General features: G+C 42.7%; 4 protein-coding genes across 4 annotated transcripts; all 4 read right to left on the reverse strand.

The window, feature by feature from the left end:
• Nucleotides 1-4,299: 4,299 nt before the first annotated feature.
• LOC142372574 (tripartite motif-containing protein 16-like) lies at nt 4,300-6,412 on the reverse strand. The gene has a single exon (XM_075455506.1). It carries the CDS (start codon nt 6,374-6,376, stop codon nt 4,706-4,708), a length of 1,671 nt encoding a protein of 556 aa, XP_075311621.1. The 5' UTR covers nt 6,377-6,412; the 3' UTR covers nt 4,300-4,705.
• A 1,161-nt stretch (nt 6,413-7,573) lies between these two features.
• On the reverse strand, nt 7,574-9,685 carry LOC142372637 (tripartite motif-containing protein 16-like). The gene has a single exon (XM_075455591.1). The coding sequence runs from the start codon at nt 9,647-9,649 to the stop codon at nt 7,970-7,972; it is 1,680 nt and encodes a 559-aa protein (XP_075311706.1). The 5' UTR covers nt 9,650-9,685; the 3' UTR covers nt 7,574-7,969.
• Nucleotides 9,686-10,851: 1,166 nt separating this feature from the next.
• Nucleotides 10,852-12,957, reverse strand: LOC142372620 (tripartite motif-containing protein 16-like). The gene has a single exon (XM_075455573.1). It carries the CDS (start codon nt 12,919-12,921, stop codon nt 11,248-11,250), a length of 1,674 nt encoding a protein of 557 aa, XP_075311688.1. The 5' UTR covers nt 12,922-12,957; the 3' UTR covers nt 10,852-11,247.
• Nucleotides 12,958-15,901: 2,944 nt separating this feature from the next.
• On the reverse strand, nt 15,902-16,498 carry pmchl (pro-melanin-concentrating hormone, like). Its single transcript, XM_075455540.1, has one exon. It carries the CDS (start codon nt 16,432-16,434, stop codon nt 16,036-16,038), a length of 399 nt encoding a protein of 132 aa, XP_075311655.1. The 5' UTR covers nt 16,435-16,498; the 3' UTR covers nt 15,902-16,035.
• Between the last annotated feature and the right edge of the window lie 7,352 nt (nt 16,499-23,850).

A 23,850-nucleotide genomic window follows, 5' to 3' on the forward strand; every position in this document is an offset into this window, starting at 1 on the left:
GCAAACCTGTAAGCTTTAACATGTGTTTTTCCCCCGAACACTCACCATCTATTTATTGATATCTAACCCCAGCCATGTGTTTTTAAAGTCTAGCTCTAGTCAACTGTGACAGTTTATTGTAGGCATGTAGCTATTTTTTTTTTGCCAGGGAAGTGCGGTAAGTTGAACATTTTTGATCCCTGCAGTTGATCTAACCCTTCTCCTGTTGTTCTTCAGCTACTAATTGCGCAAGTCTTCCAGAGGTGAAGGCAGACGAGACAAGAAAGCTTTAAAATGTCTGCCAAAATGTCTGATTCCTTGAGGAACAATGGCTATTACAAGCTGTTGTAGGTGTTTATTAAGAGGTCCAGTGCAGAAAATTCAGTGGGAAACTGTCATAATTTATTGACTGTTCACTGGAAAAAATGCCCCTCCAAAAATAAGTAAGAAAAACAACAAATAAAAGACGTTTTTGCTTGAAATAAGCAAAAAAATCTTCCAATGGAACTAGTGAAAATCGGCTTGTCAAGATATCTTGAAATAAGATGTGATATTTAGGACTAGAAATAAGACAAATATACTTGGTAAGACTTTGATTTTTTCCAGTGTTAAAGGCAAAATAGATCAAAGTTTTTGTGGTGATTACATAACAATTGAAATTCACATTTTGTTTAACTTTACTTGTAGTTTAACTTTGGAGGCAGCACTGCAAATGTGCAGACCTGCACCCAAGAGAAAACCACTTTCAACAACACAGGGGGCGTCCATCATCCATCCAATAGCTGCCTAATCCAATTCAAAGGTCACAGGAGCCTTTTCCAGCTGCCATCGGGGTCCTAGGGTCAGTTTAGAGTCCCCAGCTAACCTAACGTGTGTTTGTAGATGGTGGGAGGAAGCCGGAGTACCTGGAGAGAACCCATGTATACACAGGGAGAACTGTACAGCCACATAGGGGGCCATGACAGCATATTTATGATGACTCAACTCTGAATTCACAGAAAAACTGTAAGAAAACAAGTCTAAAAGCAAAAGGAAAGAAAACTACACTGGAAAAAATCAAAGTCTTACCAAGTATATTTGTCTCATTTCTCGTCAAAGTATCTCATTACACTTAATATAAGACACAACTGCCTAACAAGTACCATTTCAGCCAGATATAGGGACTTATTTGAAGACAATACATCTGGAATATCTTGTTAAGTGAAAAAGTCTTGAAAACATCTTGTTTTGAGTCACATATCACATGAAACAAGCTTTTTTTGACATTTGAAGAGGTTTTTAAGCTAATTTCAAGATCACTTTTATCTCAAAAGTCCTAAATATCACATCTTATTTCAAGAAATCTAGACAAGCTGATTTTCAGTAGTTCCATTGGCAGATTTTTTTTTGCTTATTTCAAGCAAAAAAGTCTTGTATTTGCTGTTTTTCTTACTTATTTTTGGAGGGGCATTTTTTTCAGTGTAGGGTCATCGAAAACCACATCGATTTCTTGATTCTCAGTGATTCTCTGACTGACAAAAACTGAGTAAAACATCAAATCTAACTGAATAATCTCCCATTTTACAACAGTTTTTCACAGTCTATTACAGAGTGAAATAACACGAGCGCTCACATTTTATAACCGAAACCTAAATGTTTTCTTTCAATAGTTACGAGCTGTAGGGGTTTTACTAAATAAAATCTTCTCTTATGTAGTCAAACGGGGCATTACACTGGGAAAAATGCCCCCTCCAAAAATAAGTAAAAAAACAACGAATAAAAGACGTTTTTGCTTGAAATAAGCAAAAAATCTGCCAATGGAACTAGTGGAAATCAGCTTGTCAAGATTTCTTGAAATAAGATGTGATATTTAGGACTTTTGAGATAAAAGTGATCTTGAAATTAGCTTAAAAACCTCTTCAAATGAAAAAAAAAGCTTGTTTCATATGATATGTGACTTAAAACAATTTGTTTTCAAGACTTTTTCACTTAACAAGATATTCCAGATGTATTGTATTAAAACAAGTCCCTATATCTGGCTGAAATAGTACTTGTTAGGCAGTTGTGTCTTATATTAAGTGTAATGAGATATTTTGACTAGAAATGAGACAAATATACTTGGTAAGACTTTGATTTTTTCCAGTGCAGGTCGTGTGTTTTGTTTGCACTGAATTCAGGAATCCTGGCAAACAACAGGAGTGAATGAGAGAGTTAGAGATTTGTCAAACCAATAACGCTCGTGCTACTTTCAGCTAAAAACCAAACATAAGAAACTATTGTTTTAAACAAGTTGCATGGGCCCTTTTTTTGTTTAATGCTTTCCAGATGTTGCTCCCCACTGTTATCTGTAAAACAAAACACCTTCCCATAAAGCGTTTATCTGCAGTGCGTTAGGAGCTATGACAGAGCCAAAAAGGCTCCCCCCTTTTATAATTCAGAATTATAAAGGAGCATAGCATTTGGTAGTTAAAGCCAAGGACCTTTAGTGATACTTCTATCTGTTCTCTTAAAAATAAAGAGTGCTAACAGTTAAGTTTAGCTGTGTGATGCATGTCTGTTTGGGTCTGAGACGGATGCTGGGAGAGAAATCCAAAGGGTCTGAAAGTTATTACGGTTCATCCTGAAGGGATCACCAACAGACTTATATGAGAATCCTTTAAACTCCTCATGGAAACGTTTCTGTCTTACCCAAGCATCATGGCGGACATCACTGAAAACCATCAGTTTAACTCCCGTTCTCGTGATTTTATAACCGAAACCTAAATGTTTTCTTTCAATAGTTACGAGCTGTAGGGGTTTTACTAAATAAAATCTTCTCTTATGTAGTCCAGCGGGGCATTAAATAGTCGATTATAGTACTTCAGTACCCCGGTTTTTCATAATTATAGCCCACAAGATGTTTTGTCAGAGTAAGCATTACATTTTTCCCGTGCTGGATATCTGCCACCGCCTTTAGTGTAATTGTTTTTCCAACCAGAAGCTTACTCCCAAATGATAAAAAGGTGCAGACATTCCCAGAAACGCATCTGACTCATCCTGTGATCTGCAATTATAGCCCTTATTCTTTTATGGTAAGGCTCTGCAAACCATCCACACACACACACATGCATATATAAACAACACCAAATATGCTGTATAAATCCATAGTGTCAACACACATTCATTCCAGCACAGCCAGGTCATCGTTTTGCAGCGATTGTGCTTGACTTCACCTCATGCTCCAACTCATCTACACCAGGCAAAGACCTCACCCGCCATCAGAATGATTCATTACTCTACAGTCTTTTAGCAAACCTTTTTCATCCAAGGCCACATACAGGTGAGGAACACACTGGGTAGCAATGAAAGGTTTAACATTTTGCCCAAGGATACTTCGACATGTTGCCTGAGGGAAGTTTGGGAACCTCAACTTAAAGGACGAGCCCGACCTGCAGCAGATTCTATCCTCATGATGTGCAACTGACTAGATTAAACATATCAACTAGGGCTGGGCAACCATTAAAATGTTTAATCTTATTAATCACATGATTTCCCTGATTAATCACGATTAATCGCATTTGTATGCAAAATCCAAAAATGAATCCAAAAGTAGCGTATAGCTTTTAGCATTTAGCTTTATTTTAAATGTGCTGCCATATGAATGAAAGTGCCATAACATTTGTTGTGCAAACACACTTTTAACATCAGCATCTTTCTGTAGTTTTTATGTAGAAGCCTCGCTCCACTGTCTGTTTCCTTGAATGACTTGCTGCTATCAGTTGTGTGTTTTGCCTTTAAGTGATATTTTAGACTGGAACTACTACGCTGAGAAGACAATTCAACTTGGCAGTGTTTACAGATGACTTTGGTTCTGTCGACTCCGCCGTCTGGAAGAACTTTAAAATGAAAATGGCCGAGTAAAAGTTCCGTACCCTTCTCCAGGTTTGGTGGATCCGCCGATTACTTTCTTTTCCTGTTCCACAGCAGACAGCAGCAGACTTTTACAAAATAAAAGCCTGTGAGCAACAGACTTTTACAATAATAAAATAAATAATAAAACAGGGGGGGGTCTGTGGCGTAGTGGGTTGAGCAGGCGCCCCATGTACAGAGGCTATAGTCCTCGCTGCAGCTGGCCCACATCGGACGCCCCTGTGCTGCATGTTGTTCCCCCTCTCTCTGCCCCCTGGTTCCTGTCTCTCTGAACTTTCCATTAAAGGCACAAAAGCCCCAACAAAAATGTTTCTTTTAAAAATGCGTTAATGTGTATCGGCGTTAAATAACTAGCGAGTTAACAGCTGCATTGATTCACTGAAACATGTTCAAACATGAATATAAACACAGAATATGAGACAGAAACGGAGCTTTAAAGTGAATATTTGGCCTGAGCGCCTTTATTCTCAAACACAGCCTGAACAAATGAACAAAACCAAAGTCAGCGTAACTCCAGGATTATTTTCCCATTTCCACAGTGATGAGATCTGAAAAGAGTCTGTGATAAAGGAAGGTCTGCTGACTCCTCTGCTGGGCTCCATGAAGTGGAAGAGAAACAACAACATACAGACACACCGACACCAGGATCCCACTGATGTTTAGAGCTCAGAGAAGTTTAGATTTTAATATTTCTGTGAATCAAACTCCTCATCAGCAGTGATATCCTCCATGGCTGCACAGACACAGGAAACAGCAGCAAATAAACAGCAGAACAGCAGCAGAGACATCCCAGCAACCAGCTGTCAGCAACAAGCTGACTAAACACATTTATTTCACTTTACACAAACTCTGCTGAGGCTCCATAAGAAGAATAATAAAGCCTGATCCCAGCATAGAGAGGCTGAGTGAATGTGGTCTGCACTCTGTGGAGGAGAGTCATGGTTCCAGAGACGCTGTAGAAGGACAGAATACCTGCTCTGTGATCCAGGTACACTCCCACTCTGGAGGCCCGAGGACCTGAGATGGAGGTTTCCTTGTTGTTGTACCTAAATGTAGAACTGTGTGGGCCACAATCTAATGACCAAGATTTGTCATTAAATCCAAATCCACATTCATTCCACCCTCCTGCTCTGCGGATGTTCTTGTATGCGACTGCTACACCAACTCCTCTCCCTCCCATCTCCACCTCCCAGTAACAACGTCCAGTCAGACTCTCTCTGCTCAGGACCTGCTGACATCCAGTGAATCTGTCTGGATGATCAGAATAAGACTGAGGCTGTTCCATTCTTGTCACTTTTCTGTTCCCCTCTGACAGTAACAGATATCTGTGTGCTGTGTTTGGATCCAGTGTGATTTCACATGAATATCTTAAGAATCCAGCTCTGCTCGTTGGTTCTGGCTGTGGCAGTAAAACATCCACGTCAGCGACTCTCAGTGAGATGTTGGTCCATTCCTCTCTCAGGATGTCCTGTAGTTTCTCTCTGAGCTCTGACACAGCTGCTGTCACATCCTCAAAGTGCCTCAGAGGACGGATCTGGATGCTGGATGAGTGTGTAGCCCCCCTGAGTGCTGCCACTGAGGGGCAGCTGTGCAGAAACTGGCTGTGATCCTCTGTGTGTGAGAGCTGCTTCAGCTCAGCATCTTTCCTCTTCAGCTCAGTGATCTCCTGCTCCAGCTTCTCCTGAAGCTCTTTGACTCGACTCCCTTCGGCTTCCTGCTGGGATCTGATCTGCTGCTTCACATCAGAGCTTCTTTTCTGGAGGAGACGGATCAGCTGGCTGAAGATCTTCTGGCTGTGCTCCTCTGTTTTATCAGCAGACCGATGGATGGCCTCCAGCTCCTGCTGAAGCAGCTTCACATCTTTCTCTGCGTCCTGGATTCTCTGCTGGATCTGCTGCCGACTCCCCTCCAGCTCTCTCTGCCTCTCAGTCCTTTCTGCTGCAGCTGACACTGTGTCGTGGCCTTTATGATCATCCATTAAGCAGAGATAACAGATGCACTTCTGATCGGTACGGCAGAAAATCTTCATCACCTCACCGTGATCAGAGCAGATGTTCTCCTGGAGCTTGTTGGAGGGCTCCACCAGCTTGTGTTTCCTGAATGGAGCCACATCATAATGAGGCTGAAGGTGTTCCTCACAGTAAGAGGCCAGGCAGGATAAACAGGACTTAACGGCTTTCAGCTTCCTCCCAGAGCAGACATCACAGGCCACATCTTCAGCTCCAGCATAGCAGTGATCAGCAGGAGCAGCACGGAGTCCAGTCTTCTTCAGCTGCTCCACTAAATCAGCTAACATGGTGTTTTTCCCCAGGACAGGCCTCGGTATGAAGGTTTTCCTGCACTGAGGGCAGCTGTGGATCCCCTTCTGATCCTCTCCATCCCAGTGGCCTTTAATACAGCTCATGCAGTAGCTGTGTCCACAGGAAATAGTCACCGGATCCTTCAGCAGATCCAGGCAGATCGAACAGGAGAAGCGTTCTCGGTCCAGCTGAACTCCTTTCTGCGCCATTTCTCCTCTCAGATCAGCGACTCAGTGAGTTTCACTTCCTGAAAGCTGAAACTTATCTGAGCTCTGAGCTGTAAATGACGTGTCTGTGCAGATAACAGAGCCTATCAGCTCCCCTTCTGTTGGTTACACCCATCATGAGCTGCAGATCTGAAGGGGAGGGAACCAGGAAACATGTGGGCCGAGCGGAGCCGCTGTGTGTGAGCAGGAAGTGAATAAAAGCTGTGTCACAGCAGACTTCAAGGTGGAAATATGGGTCGATTCTTCTTTTAATCCCTTTGGAAAGAAGCTTCACTTTCACAGTAAATGCAGCAGAGTTTTGAGCCTGAAAAATCAGGAAGAACATTTAGAAACTAGGGCCGGGCAACGATTAAAACTTTTAATCTAATTAATCACATGATTTCCCTGATTAATCACGATTAATCGTATTTGTACGCAAAATCCAAAAGTAGTGTATAGCTTTTAGCATTTAGCTTTATTTTAAATGTGCTGCCATATGAATGAAAGTGCCATAACATTTGCTGTGCAAACACACTTTTAACATCAGCATCTTTCTGTAGTTTTTATGTAGAAGCCTCGCTCCACTGTCTGTTTCCTTGAATGACTTGCTGCTATCAGTTGTGTGTTTTGCCTTTAAGTGATATTTTAGACTGGAACTACTACGCTGAGAAGACAATTCAACTTGGCAGTGTTTACAGATGACTTTGGTTCTGTCGACTCCGCCGTCTGGAAGAACTTTAAAATGAAAATGGCCGAGTAAAAGTTCCGTACCCTTCTCCACGTTTGGTGGATCCGCCGATTACTTTCTTTTCCTGTTCCACAGCAGACGGCAACAGACTTTTACAAAATAAAAGCCTGTGAGCAGCAGACTTTTACAATAATAAAATAAATAATAAACAGGGGTGGTCTGTGGCGTAGTGGGTTGAGCAGGCGCCCCATGTACAGAGGCTACAGTCCTCGCTGCAGCTGGCCCCGCATCGGACGGCCCTGTGCTGCGTGTTGTTCCCCTTCTCTCTGCCCCCTGCTTCCTGTCTCTCTGAACCTTCCATTAAAGGCACAAAAGCCCCAACAAAAATGTTTCTTTTAAAAATGCGTTCATGTGTATCGGCGTTAAATAACTAGCGAGTTAACAGCTGCATTGATTCACTGAAACATGGTCAAACATGAATATAAACACAGAATATGAGACAGAAACGGAGCTTTAAAGTGAATATTTGGCCTGAGCGCCTTTATTCTCAAACACAGCCTGAACAAATGAACAAAACCAAAGTCAGCGTAACTCCAGGATTATTTTCCCATTTCCACAGTGATGAGATCTGAAAAGAGTCTGTGATAAAGGAAGGTCTGCTGACTCCTCTGCTGGGCTCCATGAAGTGGAAGAGAAACAACAACATACAGACACACCGACACCAGGATCCCACTGATGTTTAGAGCTCAGAGAAGTTTAGATTTTAATATTTCTGTGAATCAAACTCCTCATCAGCAGTGATATCCTCCATGGCTGCACAGACACAGGAAACAGCAGCAAATAAACAGCAGAACAGCAGCAGAGACATCCCAGCAACCAGCTGTCAGCAACAAGCTGACTAAACACATTTATTTCACTTTACACAACTCTGCTGAGGATCCATAAGAATCATAATTAAGCCAGATCCCAGCATAGAGCATCTGAGTGAATGTGGTCTGGACTCTGTGGAGGAGAGTCATGGTTCCAGAGACGCTGTAGAAGGACAGAATACCTGCTCTGTGATCCAGGTACACTCCCACTCTGGAGGCCCGGGGACCTGAGATGGAGGTTTTAATGTTGTTGTACATAAATGTATAACTGTTTGAGGAACAATCTAATGCCCAAGATTTGTCATTAAATCCAAATCCACATTCAGTCCATCCTCCTGTTCTGCTGATGTTCTTGTATGCGACTGCTACACCAACATATTCTCCTCTCATCTCCACCTCCCAGTAACAACGTCCAGTCAGACTCTCTCTGCTCAGGACCTGAGACCTGTTAGTGAATCTGTCTGGATAATCAGAATAAGACTGAAGATGTTTCATATATGTCACTTTTCTGTTCCCCTCTGACAGTAACAGATATCTGTGTGCTGTGTTTGGATCCAGTGTGATTTCACATGAATATCTTAAGAATCCAGCTCTGCTCGTTGGTTCTGGCTGTGGCAGTAAAACATCCACGTCAGCGACTCTCAGTGAGATGTTGGTCCATTCCTCTCTCAGGATGTCCTGTAGTTTCTCTCTGAGCTTTGACACAGCTGCTGTCACATCCTCAAAGTGCCTCAGAGGACGGATCTGGATGCTGGATGAGTGTGTAGCCCCCCTGAGTGCTGCCACTGAGGGCCAGCTGTGCAGAAACTGGCTGTGATCCTCTGTGTGTGAGAGCTGCTTCAGCTCAGCATCTTTCCTCTTCAGCTCAGTGATCTCCTGCTCCAGCTTCTCCTGAAGCTCTTTGACTCGACTCCCTTCGGCTTCCTGCTGGGATCTGATCTGCTGCTTCACATCAGAGCTTCTTTTCTGGAGGAGACGGATCAGCTGGCTGAAGATCTTCTGGCTGTGCTCCTCTGTTTTATCAGCAGAGCGATCGATGGCCTCCAGCTCCTGCTGAAGCAGCTTCACATCTTTCTCTGCGTCCTGGATTCTCTGCTGGATCTGCTGCCGACTCCCCTCCAGCTCTCTCTGCCTCTCAGTCCTTTCTGCTGCAGCTGACACTGTGTCGTGGCCTTTATGATCATCCATTAAGCAGAGATAACAGATGCACTTCTGATCGGTACGGCAGAAAATCTTCATCACCTCACCGTGATCAGAGCAGATGTTCTCCTGGAGCTTGTTGGAGGGCTCCACCAGCTTGTGTTTCCTGAATGGAGCCACATCATAATGAGGCTGAAGGTGTTCCTCACAGTAAGAGGCCAGGCAGGATAAACAGGACTTAACGGCTTTCAGCTTCCTCCCAGAGCAGACATCACAGGCCACATCTTCAGCTCCAGCATAGCAGTGATCAGCAGGAGCAGCACGGAGTCCAGTCTTCTTCAGCTGCTCCACTAAATCAGCTAACATGGTGTTTTTCCCCAGGACAGGCCTCGGTATGAAGGTTTTCCTGCACTGAGGGCAGCTGTGGATCCCCTTCTGATCCTCTCCATCCCAGTGGCCTTTAATACAGCTCATGCAGTAGCTGTGTCCACAGGAAATAGTCACCGGATCCTTCAGCAGATCCAGGCAGATCGAACAGGAGAAGCGTTCTCGGTCCAGCTGAACTCCTTTCTGCGCCATTTCTCCTCTCAGATCAGCGACTCAGTGAGTTTCACTTCCTGAAAGCTGAAACTTATCTGAGCTCTGAGCTGTAAATGACGTGTCTGTGCAGATAACAGAGCCTATCAGCTCCCCTTCTGTTGGTTACACCCATCATGAGCTGCAGATCTGAAGGGGAGGGAACCAGGAAACATGTGGGCCGAGCGGAGCCGCTGTGTGTGAGCAGGAAGTGAATAAAAGCTGTGTCACAGCAGACTTCAAGGTGGAAATATGGGTCGATTCTTCTTTTAATCCCTTTGGAAAGAAGCTTCACTTTCACAGTAAATGCAGCAGAGTTTTGAGCCTGAAAAATCAGGAAGAACATTTAGAAACTAGGGCCGGGCAACGATTAAAACTTTTAATCTAATTAATCACATGATTTCCCTGATTAATCACGATTAATCGTATTTGTACGCAAAAATTTATCCAAAAGTAGTGTATAGCTTTTAGCATTTAGTTTTATTTTAAATGTGCTGCCATATGAATGAAAGTGCCATAACATTTGTTGTGCAAACACACTTTTAACATCAGCATCTTTCTGTAGTTTTTATGTAGAAGCCTCGCTCCACTGTCTGTTTCCTTGAATGACTTGCTGCTATCAGTTGTGTGTTTTGCCTTTAAGTGATATTTTAGACTGGAACTACTACGCTGAGAAGACAATTCAACTTGGCAGTGTTTACAGATGACTTTGGTTCTGTCGACTCCGCCGTCTGGAAGAACTTTAAAATGAAAATGGCCGAGTAAAAGTTCCGTACCCTTCTCCACGTTTGGTGGATCCGCCGATTACTTTCTTTTCCTGTTCCACAGCAGACGGCAACAGACTTTTACAAAATAAAAGCCTGTGAGCAGCAGACTTTTACAATAATAAAATAAATAATAAACAGGGGTGGTCTGTGGCGTAGTGGGTTGAGCAGGCGCCCCATGTACAGAGGCTATAGTCCTCGCTGCAGCTGGCCCCGCATCGGACGGCCCTGTGCTGCGTGTTGTTCCCCTTCTCTCTGCCCCCTGCTTCCTGTCTCTCTGAACCTTCCATTAAAGGCACAAAAGCCCCAACAAAAATGTTTCTTTTAAAAATGCGTTCATGTGTATCGGCGTTAAATAACTAGCGAGTTAACAGCTGCATTGATTCACTGAAACATGGTCAAACATGAATATAAACACAGAATATGAGACAGAAACGGAGCTTTAAAGTGAATATTTGGCCTGAGCGCCTTTATTCTCAAACACAGCCTGAACAAATGAACAAAACCAAAGTCAGCGTAACTCCAGGATTATTTTCCCATTTCCACAGTGATGAGATCTGAAAAGAGTCTGTGATAAAGGAAGGTCTGCTGACTCCTCTGCTGGGCTCCATGAAGTGGAAGAGAAACAACAACATACAGACACACCGACACCAGGATCCCACTGATGTTTAGAGCTCAGAGAAGTTTAGATTTTAATATTTCTGTGAATCAAACTCCTCATCAGCAGTGATATCCTCCATGGCTGCACAGACACAGGAAACAGCAGCAAATAAACAGCAGAACAGCAGCAGAGACATCCCAGCAACCAGCTGTCAGCAACAAGCTGACTAAACACATTTATTTCACTTTACACAACTCTGCTGAGGCTCCAGAATAAATCATCCTGATCCCAGCACAGAGCGGCTGAGTGAATGTGGTCTGCACTCTGTGGAGGAGAGTCATGGTTCCAGAGACGCTGTAGAAGGACAGAATACCTGCTCTGTGATCCAGGTACACTCCCACTCTGGAGGCCAGAGGACCTGAGATGGAGGTTCCCTTGTTGTTGTACATAAATGTATACCTGCCTGAGTAACAATCTAATGACCAAGATTTGTCATTAAATCCAAATCCACATTCATACCCTCCTCCTGCTCTGCTGATGTTCTTGTATGCGACTGCTACAACAACTCCTTTCTCTCCCATCTCCACCTCCCAGTAACAACGTCCAGTCAGACTCTCTCTGCTCAGGACCTGAGACCTGTTAGTGAATCTGTCTGGATAATCAGAATAAGACTGAAGATGTTTCATATATGTCACTTTTCTGTTCCCCTCTGACAGTAACAGATATCTGTGTGCTGTGTTTGGATCCAGTGTGATTTCACATGAATATCTTAAGAATCCAGCTCTGCTCGTTGGTTCTGGCTGTGGCAGTAAAACATCCACGTCAGCGACTCTCAGTGAGATGTTGGTCCATTCCTCTCTCAGGATGTCCTGTAGTTTCTCTCTGAGCTTTGACACAGCTGCTGTCACATCCTCAAAGTGCCTCAGAGGACGGATCTGGATGCTGGATGAGTGTGTAGCCCCCCTGAGTGCTGCCACTGAGGGCCAGCTGTGCAGAAACTGGCTGTGATCCTCTGTGTGTGAGAGCTGCTTCAGCTCAGCATCTTTCCTCTTCAGCTCAGTGATCTCCTGCTCCAGCTTCTCCTGAAGCTCTTTGACTCGACTCCCTTCGGCTTCCTGCTGGGATCTGATCTGCTGCTTCACATCAGAGCTTCTTTTCTGGAGGAGACGGATCAGCTGGCTGAAGATCTTCTGGCTGTGCTCCTCTGTTTTATCAGCAGAGCGATCGATGGCCTCCAGCTCCTGCTGAAGCAGCTTCACATCTTTCTCTGCGTCCTGGATTCTCTGCTGGATCTGCTGCCGACTCCCCTCCAGCTCTCTCTGCCTCTCAGTCCTTTCTGCTGCAGCTGACACTGTGTCGTGGCCTTTATGATCATCCATTAAGCAGAGATAACAGATGCACTTCTGATCGGTACGGCAGAAAATCTTCATCACCTCACCGTGATCAGAGCAGATGTTCTCCTGGAGCTTGTTGGAGGGCTCCACCAGCTTGTGTTTCCTGAATGGAGCCACATCATAATGAGGCTGAAGGTGTTCCTCACAGTAAGAGGCCAGGCAGGATAAACAGGACTTAACGGCTTTCAGCTTCCTCCCAGAGCAGACATCACAGGCCACATCTTCAGCTCCAGCATAGCAGTGATCAGCAGGAGCAGCACGGAGTCCAGTCTTCTTCAGCTGCTCCACTAAATCAGCTAACATGGTGTTTTTCCCCAGGACAGGCCTCGGTATGAAGGTTTTCCTGCACTGAGGGCAGCTGTGGATCCCCTTCTGATCCTCTCCATCCCAGTGGCCTTTAATACAGCTCATGCAGTAGCTGTGTCCACAGGAAATAGTCACCGGATCCTTCAGCAGATCCAGGCAGATCGAACAGGAGAAGCGTTCTCGGTCCAGCTGAACTCCTTTCTGCGCCATTTCTCCTCTCAGATCAGCGACTCAGTGAGTTTCACTTCCTGAAAGCTGAAACTTATCTGAGCTCTGAGCTGTAAATGACGTGTCTGTGCAGATAACAGAGCCTATCAGCTCCCCTTCTGTTGGTTACACCCATCATGAGCTGCAGATCTGAAGGGGAGGGAACCAGGAAACATGTGGGCCGAGCGGAGCCGCTGTGTGTGAGCAGGAAGTGAATAAAAGCTGTGTCACAGCAGACTTCAAGGTGGAAATATGGGTCGATTCTTCTTTTAATCCCTTTGGAAAGAAGCTTCACTTTCACAGTAAATGCAGCAGAGTTTTGAGCCTGAAAAATCAGGAAGAACATTTAGAAACTAGGGCCGGGCAACGATTAAAACTTTTAATCTAATTAATCACATGATTTCCCTGATTAATCACGATTAATCGTATTTGTACGCAAAAATTTATCCAAAAGTAGTGTATAGCTTTTAGCATTTAGTTTTATTTTAAATGTGCTGCCATATGAATGAAAGTGCCATAACATTTGTTGTGCAAACACACTTTTAACATCAGCATCTTTCTGTAGTTTTTATGTAGAAGCCTCGCTCCACTGTCTGTTTCCTTGAATGACTTGCTGCTATCAGTTGTGTGTTTTGCCTTTAAGTGATATTTTAGACTGGAACTACTACGCTGAGAAGACAATTCAACTTGGCAGTGTTTACAGATGACTTTGGTTCTGTCGACTCCGCCGTCTGGAAGAACTTTAAAATGAAAATGGCCGAGTAAAAGTTCCGTACCCTTCTCCATGTTTGGTGGATCCGCCGATTACTTTCTTTTCCTGTTCCACAGCAGACAGCAGCAGACTTTTACAAAATAAAAGCCTGTGAGCAACAGACTTTTACAAAATAAAAGCCTGTGAGCAACAGACTTTTACAAAATAAAATAAATAATAAAACAGGGGTGGTTTGTGGCGTAGTGGGTTGAGCAGGCGCCCCATGTACAGAGGCTATAGTCCTCGCTGCAGCTGGCCCCGGTTCGGACGGCCCTGTGCTGCATGTTGTTCCCCCTCTCTCTGCCCCTGGTTCCTGTCTCTCTGAACTTTCCATTAAAGGCACAAAAGCCCCAACAAAAATGTTTCTTTTAAAAAATGCGTTAATGTGTATCGGCGTTAAATAACTAGCGAGTTAACAGCTGCATTGATTCACTGAAACATGGTCAAACATGAATATAAACACAGAATATGAGACAGAAACGGAGCTTTAAAGTGAATATTTGGCCTCAGCGCCTTTATTCTCAAACACAGCCTGAACAAATGAACAAAACCAAAGTCAGCGTAACTCCAGGATTATTTTCCCATTTCCACAGTGATGAGATCTGAAAAGAGTCTGTGATAAAGGAAGGTCTGCTGACTCCTCTGCTGGGCTCCATGAAGTGGAAGAGAAACAACAACATACAGACACACCGACACCAGGATCCCACTGATGTTTAGAGCTCAGAGAAGTTTAGATTTTAATGTTTCTGTGAATCAAACTCCTCATCAGCAGCAGTGAAAAACTTGCGTTAATGCGCAATAAAATATTTATCGGCGTTAAATAATTAGCGAGTTAATGCGATAATAACGAGTTAACTCGCCCAGCCCTAAAATACCTCAATTTTATTAAGGTACTTAACCCATTCAAATGTAATTTTTAAAAACAAGATATAAAAGGACAACTTTTATTACACGAACCCATATAATAGATATTTCCTGAATTCATATTTAAATCTGTGGATCTTCTTTAGCATTTTGCAAAGTATCACCATAGCAAATATTCGAGCCTTCCCAGGAATCTTCACTACAATCCCGACTGACTGAAAGGTAGTTTTCTATTAGATTCTTCGTCTGCTAGTTGAATTCAGATGTTCAGGACGGATCTAAGACTCTAAAGAAATAACTAATCTTCTGGCGTTATTTCAATGGCTTCCTCTAATCATTTGGAAGTTGAGCCCAGATGCGATTGCTTAACGCTTTCCCAAAAGCTCTCCTTCGTCATGCAGGCAACCAGCCGCCAGCACACGTAGGACGGCGGTCATTTACCAGTATGCAGGGTCTGATGTGAGAAAAAGTCTGTCTGTGATTTTAGAAGTCAGGGAAGTTGCAACTGAACAGGTCGAAGCTATCAAAGCTTCTTTTCCCATCACAGATGTTTTGTTGAAATAGACCATTGATACTCACTATTTTTTCTACAAGAGCCACATTGGCAGAGCAAAATCAAGGGAAGAGCCACTTTTACGACAACATACTAAAGTCCCCTTTTGCAAATATGCAATCCCACAAAAAAATAAACAACACAGCCAATATATTTTCAATTAAGACCACATTTTCCTTAATACTGGGATGAGCGGGAGCTGGCGTGCATGTCCTCGACTTTCTTCATGTTGTATTTGTAGTTTGTTGTTGTAATCATAGTGAGACATTCAGGATGAGCATGGTGTTTGTGATGGTTTTTGCCCTTTTTGAATTAAAAAACGATCCATTGTGTCTGCATCTCGCTGGCTAAAGGAGCTAGCGTGCACTGTGATCAAGTGTGAGGTGGTTTAAGCGGGCTGCGTTGCCAGGTTTAACAGTTCCCCCTTTAGGAAACACCATTAAGCCTTAATTAAGACTTAATAAAAATACTTAATACTACAAAAACACAAACTTAATAAAAATACTTAATACTGTGCAGTATTCGCTGTATGTTATTTGAAAAAATTTATTGTTATTGTTACCATATTGTTATAAGCTACTATGCAAGTGCGAGCCGCCAAGTAAAGCTTGAGGAGTATCTCTGAATTAGACCAATAAAACCTCCAGAATATTCTAAACTTGTTACTGCTGATACATCTACCGTAGGCTATACAGCCAAATACACCTGGCTTGAATTTCATAACTGGAGAAGAAATCATCACTCTTTTTAACTTAACTTGTGAAAGAATAACAACCTTCAGCATTTCAGCTTCCAGACATGCAAAAGACACAAGACAGAATTCAATGATATTTATTCTGAGATCTGCAGTAATTTCAATTTCCATTAACAGATTTCTGGATTATGTTACAACTCGGTGAGAGACGGTGTTGTCGTCCTTCGTTGGGTCACATTGAAGAGCAGAACAGTCCTAGACCTCCCAGCAGGGCCGGTACACCCGTCCCACCATGCACCTCATGGCGTCCCTCCTCAGGATGGGGATGTTCAGCTGCTGTCCAGCGGTGGACTGGCTGTTGTCGTCAGCCGTGCGCTTGTAGGCGGACAGTCCGTTGTGCAGCACTCGCAGGTCCCTCCAAAGGCTCGGATCAGCAGCGATGACGATCACCCTCGGCGCTCTGGATTTGGTCCACGGGGCCAGATCTGCGTCGCCAAGGCCGTTTTCTGTGGCCTGATCGCTCAGAAGCGAGGTGAAAGCCTCCTCCTCCAAGGATCCTTCTTCAGTCTTGCCCATGGGTAATGCTGCTGACAGCGCGTAGCACTCGAACAAGAGAGCGGCGGCGAAGATGACCGACATGAGCGACTGTCTCATGGTGAAAATCTTGCAGGAGGTGTCGGCTCAGCTGGGATGGATTTCTTTCTTTCCAGAAGTCTTGCTTCGCTGTTCTGACTTTAGGTTCATCATCATGTGCTTTTATACCGTTTCGACATCCTTGAATTGACCACGTTGGATAGTTTTTCGTTGTAGCTCCTTGTTTCGTGTTCAGGAAATTAGTCATAGGCATTACAGAACAGTTGGGTAGGACGCTTGCTGTGTTCGAGTGTGTTGTTTTGGTGGAAAGTTAATTAAAATCTCTGCTGTTGGGACTCACATTAGACACTTGACAATGAAAGAGTGAAAAGTCTTTGAATAGGTGACACCCAAGAATAACATTAATCCAAAATTACTGCCCTTTAAAACAACGAGGACGGATTACCCATCTGGGAAGCTCTTGAGGAGCAGACACTCGGATCATGAAATCGGTTTTTCCGGGAGCATTGTTTGCAGTGATGTCCAAGAGGGGGACTTAATCTTGGCTTAGTGAGAAGAAAAGCAAACAAATTATTCTTGAAGTGTTTGTGTCTTCGTGGCAGCAGCCAAGAAAAGTTAGAAAAGGCTTCTTTTAGCTGACGAGACAACATGTTTTTTTTATCTCTAGTCGGAGCGCATCATACAGTAATTACAGCCTCGCATAATTATGGTCTCCAGACGGGTTGCTGCACACCTGCATCTGATAAGATCCAACTGAAATCAGTCGATGCTATACATGCAAGGGACATTTAAAGGAAGCTTTCTTATCTATGATTGGATAATTTGTCTTCTGCCGTCTACTGTTCCAGAATTACGGAAGCCCAGAGCGGACGTGGTACGTATAAACTTCTTTTTTTATGGTTTTCGCGAGATAACGAGTTAATTTACCGATGGTTTTCGAGGCCACTTTTTCTCCCCAGTCCGCCCCTGTTTACATGTGTTCGCAATTTGTTTGTCTTGTAGAGATAACTTTCATATCGGCCCGCGTCATTTAAGGAAACGGCCGGCTCGACTGCAGCTCAACAGGCGTTTACTCCTAAGTGATCCTTGTCATGGTTTTTAGGATGTTATTTGACCCACATGCAAGGATTCTCTCAGGACATATAAGATGGTAAATAAAGTTTATTATACAAGATGGTATGAAGAGTCTCTTTGGGTTCTGCAGTGGGAAGTGAAAAAGGTGAGTTCCAGAATGTTTAGCCATGAAGATTGTGTGAAAGGATGACTTACAGGTGGTGAAATGGAAGTCCGCCAGGGAGAGGTGGGTGGAAGCTAGGGGCTTGGGTCCAAGGGAGGTTTCAGGTGAGTTCCAGAGAGTCCGAGATCCTTGGAGAAATCCAGAGGGAGTTTGGAGTGGGTGTGAGTTGGAGGACGGACAGGGTTCGCAGGTTTGTTCACAGGGAGGAGCAGCAGAGTTGTATAAAGTACTGAAATCTCACACTCAAGTAAAAGTATAGGTACCCCTCCAAAATATGACTGAAATGTTACTTGAGTTAAAGTCTTAAAGTATCCGAAACGTCTTGTACCTGCAAATGTAGTTTGAATGAAATTTTTTTATATTTTGGTAAACTTTGAAGGTCAAATACACTTCAAATCTGCACACAACCAAGTGCAGGCTAAATTTAGACCAGGTTTAGACAGAAAATACAAACTTTGTGAACCTTTAGGTTTTTCTTCTTCAAGTAAGATCAGTGCTGAAAATGAGGCGTACATTACACCATTAAGAAAAAAATGAAAGAAAAGAGGCTGCTACTGTTATTGCCATCATTATAAACTAAATTGAAAGAAAAAATAGGAGAAAACTGCAGCTTATCTGGCATCTGAAGAGGGAGTCCAGTTTGAAACCCCTTTTGTAAACCTTTCTAAAAAATAAATAAAATAACTCAGAACAGAAAATGCGGCCAACATCACCAAGAAAAAAAACTGCTACGAGTAAAAGTATGCAATTAAGTTCGGAAATATAGTGAGGTAAAAGTGAAAGTTGTCAAAAATTTTTAAACTCGAGGAAAGTACAAAGTATTCCAAAATATACTTAAGTACAGTAGTGAAGTATTTTTACTTCGTTACTATACAACACTGAGGAGCAGGTTACACCAGCCGTGGAAATGAGTCCAAGAATCCAGTGGAAGTTAATGAAGACACGAGATACTGAGGAGTTTGTGATGACTGGGATCAGGAGACAACGGGAAGGTACCCTTGATGAGAAAGGGGTTAAGTCTGCAAGGTTAACTTAAAATAGATAATTCTGGTTTCACCAGATGTATGGCTAACACTCAGGCGCTGAACTGGCAACCTGCTCCTCTTATCCTGCTGCTGATGACTCTTGATGAGAATCAGGTGTGAGCAATAATCTCAGACCGTCCTCCAGGTAGGCTCCAGAACTCCCCTAGTGGAGAAAACAGAAACCTAAACCCCAGCTTCCTAACAATCCCGTTGATGTAGTCGACTTCATCAGTGACCGGCTGAGGGGACCAGGCCGTCTCCATGGTTACCGAATGATGCACGAGAGGCGCCGTAATCGTTTTCTGGAGATAACGAGATAAATAACTCGTTATCTCGAGAAAACGAAATGCTTCGTCACACCAGCGGGATTTGCTTTGTGCATTTTCACAAACGCTCCACGTTCCATGTTTGATTCATAGGCTATTTTATTCAGTTTTCAATGAAAGGGGGTAAAGATGGGTAAAAACCTTTGCCAGAAATACATATAAACACATATAAACAGGGGCGGACTGGGGAGAAAAAGTGGCTTCGAAAACCATCGGTAAATTAACTCGTTATCTCGAGAAAACCATCAAAAAAAAGTTTATACCTACCACGGCCGCTCCGGGCTTCCGTACAGAATAACACTTCTCCAACTTGGAACACTAAGGAGCACCAGGAACGTATTACATTAAACACTTTGGTCCATTATCATTCAGCAGGGAATGGATTCGAGGCTGTTATTATTAAGTGCACATTGCGAAATTATGTTGGCGAGACCTATAATTTCGTGTCATCACACAAAGGTTATTTTACTCGGTTGGTAATGTGCAGTTCGTATAGGTGTGCTGTAAACCATGTTTTACTGAAAACTACACCTGCGGTTTCTAATAGTTGTGACATTGTGAGAATTATCTACGGCCTGCTTTAATCTAAGTTTTCTGGAGGCAGACCAGAAGTCTTGGAGATCAAATGTTCATGGGTTTCACTGGTGGGGTGGGTGGAGCTGGTGTGGTTGTTAATGGCTCTTTAGATGAAAGGTGGTTACCCGTAAAGATAATAATTTTCTGCCAACAGTTCAATTCCACATGGTTGACCTTCCAATAACAGGGCTGATGACAAATATCATAAAATGTACTCAGAGCAAAACGCAGCTTGGATCTGAGTGCTGTGACTGGGATTCAAAGCTCTACGTGGGGCTGTCAGCTGGATTATTTCAGCCCGATAATATGGCGTAGGGCGCCATGTAGGGCGCCATTTTATTTGTATGACTTTCAAAGTTATGTTCTTTTTGTTTTTTTGGTTTTTTTTTTAGCTTTAGTGGGCCTGTTGAGCTCTCTGAGACGACTCTCTACAGTAGAGAGGCTGTAGATGCACCAGTTTTAAGGCTTGTGCGTTTCGGGAAGGATTTTAAGGTTCTTTTAGTCGTTTATAAATGTCTTAAGGGTCTTGGGCCTTCTTATTTGTCTGACCTGCTTTTAAATTATGAGCCTGAGGTCCTCTAGTACCGGCCTTTTAGTTGTTCCTACAGTCAGAACCAAAAACTTATGGTGAGACCTCGTTCTGCTATCCCGGTCCTCGTCTGTGGAACAGCCTGCCAGAGAACCTCAGGGCTGCAGAGACTGTTTATATTTTTAAAAAGAGGCTCAAGACCTTTTTAATATAGCCTTTTAACAAAAATTTATTTATTTATCATTATTATTTTCATTTTCATTTAATTCTAATCTTATTTTTTACTTGATATTTTATACCTGTTGCTTTTATTTGGTCTTATTGTTCAACATTTTTAAACTCCAGTGTTCTCCTCATGGGGATCCTCCATCCCTGGGGTTCTTCCTGCTCGGGTTACAAGGTCGTGCAACCCAACGGCGATGGTGTGGACCCTGGACTGTCCTGATCTGGGGTTTCCAGTGGCGGCGGCCTCTGTGGTCATGGGTGGGGGGGCTCCTAGCGTGGATGGATCCCCAAAATATCGTTTCCTCACAGCAGCGTCAGGCCAGATGTTCACTTTCATATTTTTATTCAGTTGAAGAGACAGAAACTAGAGGTTAAATTGTTTTAATGTAAAGCACTTTGTGTTACTTTTTGTCTGAAAGGTGCTTTATAAATAAATGAATTGAATGGATTTGAATGGGTGTATGTGACCAGTTAACAGTGAGAACTGGTTGCAGGGAAATAGCGTCACGTGATGTTTGTGCTTTAATTGACTTCATACAGTTATCTGAGTAAATATATTGGCAGGAAGCCTTAACAGTTTAAAGTAGAATCTATCATTTTAGAAAGTCACAACACCCCAGTACCCAATACTCTTGGTAAAGGTCCATCAGCTGTTTATGTAGGGACAGAGATGTGCTCAGGGTTGGCTGTTTCAAAGCAAATAAACTGTCCACATAGCTGTTAACATTTTAGTTTAGTAGTTTTGCTCTTCAGTCCTGGATCTAACCTCACTTTGGATGAAGAAGAAATTCATGCAAACCACAATGTGTTCTTTCTACACTTTGTTCCATGTGTGCTAATAAATTAAGGCAATAATTCCCCCCACATCCCTGTTAAAGCAAGGAACACGTTCCGTGTTTGCTTTCAAGTGTGAAGGAGCGGCAGACAGCGATACACCTCGTCAAAAAGAAAAAAAGAGGGGAAAAAGGATCTCTGAAAGCATGAGGTTGAGACGCGCTGACCAGCTGACTACACTGATGGAGGCGCCAGCCAAAACACCAGGCCTTGGCTCGGGAGTTCGAAAGGAGCGTAATACAAACCAACAGTGTACTGGAACCCTTTCTCTGTGTTACGATACCAAGCGGTGCGCCACACAGCTGAAACCCAAGTGTTACTACAGCTAGGTAAACACAGGACACAGATCGGCGGCACACGGGCCCAAATTGAGTTATGTTGAAATTCCTGAGTGGTGCATTTTGCCAGCCAGTTCTGAGGTGTGACAGATAGAAATCTATAATTTCGTTAGCGCGCAGACAGGCTTAAAAGTTTTGTACCATAACATGAGGAGTTCCTGAAAAACTATCTCAAGGGCTCTGCTTTTATACCAAAGCAGAGGTGAAAAGCAGGCTGAGGAATTACCAGTACGTACGCCATTTTGGGCAGGTTTTGTAACAGATAATTTCGTCGTCAATTTATCAACACTGTGGGAAAATGAACTTCTGAGTAATTTCGGGTTGTTGCCCTCTCATTCCCCAGTTATCTGACCCCAAAAAAGGTCCATTACACCAGATAAGAGTCTGATAAAAACCTTTTTAGGCACCACACAGCTGTGGTCTCACATGTTCAGCTGCATCATCCTGCAGCATAAAGGAAATGGCACCATTAATTAACCAGCTTTCTGTATAACCTTGGGTACCTAAAGTGACGTGGTTAGATCGATTCTTTCATTGGATGCTCAAGAACAAGCCGGAGTAATCTCAAGTTAAATGAAGTCTTTATTTGTGGTAACAAACGGAGTATATCAGCGCTGGACCCAGCATGACAGACCTCTCGCAGGACAGAGCCTCGATTTCCGGTAACATTTTGTATTTATATGCCTCTTTGTTTCACATAGGTTGGACTCCTTGTCGACCAAATATGATTGGATATGAGTAGGTTCAACATGCTTCGTCATATTCTCTGAATAAGCCAAATAATGTGTGTGTGAATCTTGCACCTGCTTTTCCAGGCTAATTGTTTTGTCTCCCCATTCCTGGATCAGTTAAGGTCATGTCTCGTGTCCATCGTGGAAAAGTACATTTAATAAAGCCAATTTTAACAATGGTCATAGACAAAGCAAAACCACTACAACTTAAAACCAAGTTATATGACTCTAACTATGTTATGTTCCATATCTCATCACTTTCATCTCATATCATTTATATTTCAGTTGTTTTTCTTACTATTTTCTGACTTACACAATTTTATATCACTGTTCAGACAGTTAATTTGTAGCTAAACATGTCACTGCAAAAACTATTGAATAGCGAAGCTGAATTTTTCTTGTTCCTTACCCTCTGATTGAAGCGAAGCCATTAGGGGACAGCCTTCCCCTCCACATGACTGTTGCTGCTCATCGTTCTTCTGGGTTGTAACTTTGGCTTTTACACACAAAGCATCCACAAACTGGATGAATTACGTGACACCAACAATAACAAGTCAAGGTGTTTCTAAAGCTCATTCGTACAGATATGCTCTCCTGGTGCAAACCATTTATTTAATCTCTTTTTTTTTTTTACCTCTAGGTAAGAATTTGGGTGCTTAATTGTATAAATATAATTGATAAATTTATGTCTGCTATAGTTATGATGTCAGTGTTTTTGACACATTTATTTTTATTAATTTTCCTTTTTCTAATTCTCTTGTTTTCAGTGAAGTTCTGGTCGTGCTTTTGTTTTAGTTCTGAGATTTAAATTGTGGTTAATTCCTGCATAAATGCGTCTCTAGTTTTAATTACCTCCCCTTCCCTGCCTACACCTGTGATTGTCCACTCTCCCTTAATTGTCTCCACCTGCCTCTCATCAGCCCCTGAGGGTGTATGTATAGTCTTGCCTTCTTCATTTGTCTGTTTACTGGTCCTATTGTGTTTCTGTGTTTGGCAGCCATAATATTCCCCTGTTTGGATTTTCTTTCATGAGACTTTGAGTTATATATCGCATCAGCAGCAAGTTGTTTCAGTACATTTTCATTGTCCTGGGTTTAGTTCCTCCACCTGCAATCCACAAGTATCTGAAGTTTTCTAGTTCATATATATTGTAATTATTATTATTGGCTACTATCAAGAATCTGAACTAAGAATTAATAGAATAATGCACGATATTTGGTGACATACTAGCGAAAGTAGATCTCTTATTATAATTATGTTTTTAGGTAAAAGTCATCAATATTTGTTTCAAGTAAAAGTTAAAAAGGAAAAAGCCTCTGAAATCTATTTCAAGTATAAAAGTCCTCAACAGTCAGCACAAGCTTCCTTGATTTGTTTTATCTTTCTGAGAGCCAGCGTACAATACTTTCATTTTGTTCTAAAGCCCTCAAATAAAAGATATTTTCCCATAGCACTGCAGCCATTGTAAGCTACATAAACGTATCATTATTAAGAAAAAAATGACAAATGTCTTAAATCTGAGGGATTTTCAGTCCTCTGGCAAGTAGCCTGTATATTGATAGTTACATTAAAACTAAAGAAGTGAGCCTCTTATGAACATATATGAAGTAGAAAGTGAAGATCTGTTAAAGTGTTACTGGCAAAAGTAAAAATCT

Source organism: Odontesthes bonariensis, chromosome 22, assembly GCF_027942865.1.
Source record: "Odontesthes bonariensis isolate fOdoBon6 chromosome 22, fOdoBon6.hap1, whole genome shotgun sequence".
In the NCBI taxonomy this organism is placed as follows: Eukaryota; Metazoa; Chordata; class Actinopteri; order Atheriniformes; family Atherinopsidae; genus Odontesthes; species Odontesthes bonariensis.

Coding starts and splice junctions, on each gene's coding strand:
- pmchl (XM_075455540.1), bottom strand. CDS start 16,434: ATGAGACAGTCGCTCATGTCGGTCATCTTCGCCGCCGCTCTCTTGTTC.
- LOC142372637 (XM_075455591.1), bottom strand. CDS start 9,649: ATGGCGCAGAAAGGAGTTCAGCTGGACCGAGAACGCTTCTCCTGTTCG.
- LOC142372574 (XM_075455506.1), bottom strand. CDS start 6,376: ATGGCGCAGAAAGGAGTTCAGCTGGACCGAGAACGCTTCTCCTGTTCG.
- LOC142372620 (XM_075455573.1), bottom strand. CDS start 12,921: ATGGCGCAGAAAGGAGTTCAGCTGGACCGAGAACGCTTCTCCTGTTCG.